The sequence below is a fragment of the Seriola lalandi genome, unplaced genomic scaffold, assembly GCF_002814215.2.
Source record: "Seriola lalandi dorsalis isolate HSWRI2012SDOR001 ecotype SW California unplaced genomic scaffold, Sedor1 jcf7180002054314, whole genome shotgun sequence".
Taxonomy (NCBI): Eukaryota; Metazoa; Chordata; class Actinopteri; order Carangiformes; family Carangidae; genus Seriola; species Seriola lalandi.
In genome coordinates this window covers 1,001,378-1,002,421 of record NW_019524867.1, presented here as the reverse complement: position 1 = coordinate 1,002,421, position 1,044 = coordinate 1,001,378, and the positions used below count along the sequence as shown (strand labels likewise).

The 1,044-nt window shown below is 41.9% G+C and overlaps 1 protein-coding gene across 1 annotated transcript in view; it reads right to left on the bottom strand.

The window, feature by feature from the left end:
* Positions 1-770, bottom strand: part of LOC147819105 (uncharacterized) — a 7,030-nt gene extending 6,260 nt beyond the window's left edge. Inside the window, exon 1 of the mRNA XM_087174093.1 lies at positions 6-770. Coding sequence (XP_087030219.1) covers positions 6-770 — 765 coding nt within the window. The remainder of the gene's footprint in view (positions 1-5) is intronic.
* Positions 771-1,044: the final 274 nt, after the last annotated feature.

The window sequence follows — 1,044 nt, the reverse complement described above, 5'->3', positions numbered from 1 at the left end:
TCGTTTTTCTGCCTAAGACTTTGCTCCTGGGACAAAAGGTTAGAGACCTGGGCTAGTTCTTCCTTAATCTCTGGGATTTTACTGACTGACTCCTGCAGTCTGCTGTTCTCAGTCTTCAGCTCAGTTACCTCCAGTATCTTTACACCCAACTCAGAATTTAGCCCCTCCAACTGGCTATGCACTTTATGAAGCTCTTCTTGTTGTTTCGTATAGTTGCTCTCTTTGGCCCTTAGCTCATTTAACTCCACCTCAAGTGCCATTAACTCTGACTGGAGCTCAGCATTGTTTTCATGACAGGTCCTGCTTTCAAGGAGTATTTGATTCATATCGGTTTGGAGTTTGTTATACTCGTCAATAATTTCCTGCTTAGGAGAGATTTCCCTGTTTTGCTTTTCAATTAGCTCATCATTATTCTGAGCATCTTCCACTTGATGCTGAATATCACAGATTTTTGCTTCAAAAGTTTCATTCTCCCCTTCAGCAAAGTGGACCACCTCCTGTTTTAGCTGGGTCCCTGATTCCTCTCTGCAATTCTCTCTTCCAGGCAATATGTCCTCACCCTGCTTCATCTCTAGCTGGCTCTGGAGATCAAGAGGTGATTGTTTCATGTCGATTGTAAGTGTATAAAACTTACCACCTGCACACACATTTTCATTTTCAATTCCTTGGTTGTCTACCAGGGATTCAAGCTGAGTAGGTTCAGCAGTCATATTTGTTTCCTTCTGGTTCATGACTAATTCTAATTGCTCGTGGAGGTTGTCTTGAGACATAGTTGCTTGAACTGTTAATGATAAATTGTTTTCACAGCTTCTCAAAAGAGGCAAATATTCAGTTCGTTGTGTAGGAAAATGACTGAAATTAAATAAATAATAGATTTATGTCCCTGGATACGACACGTGACGTCATTAGTGACGTTTTTCGCCCTGTCCGCTGATTCCTATGCCATGATCTAATGTGACGTCATAAAACTCTTTACCTTGTACTTTGATCCCGTGTATTATCCTAGTGTGACGTCATATCACTCGTCATTGGTGCGGGGGGGGG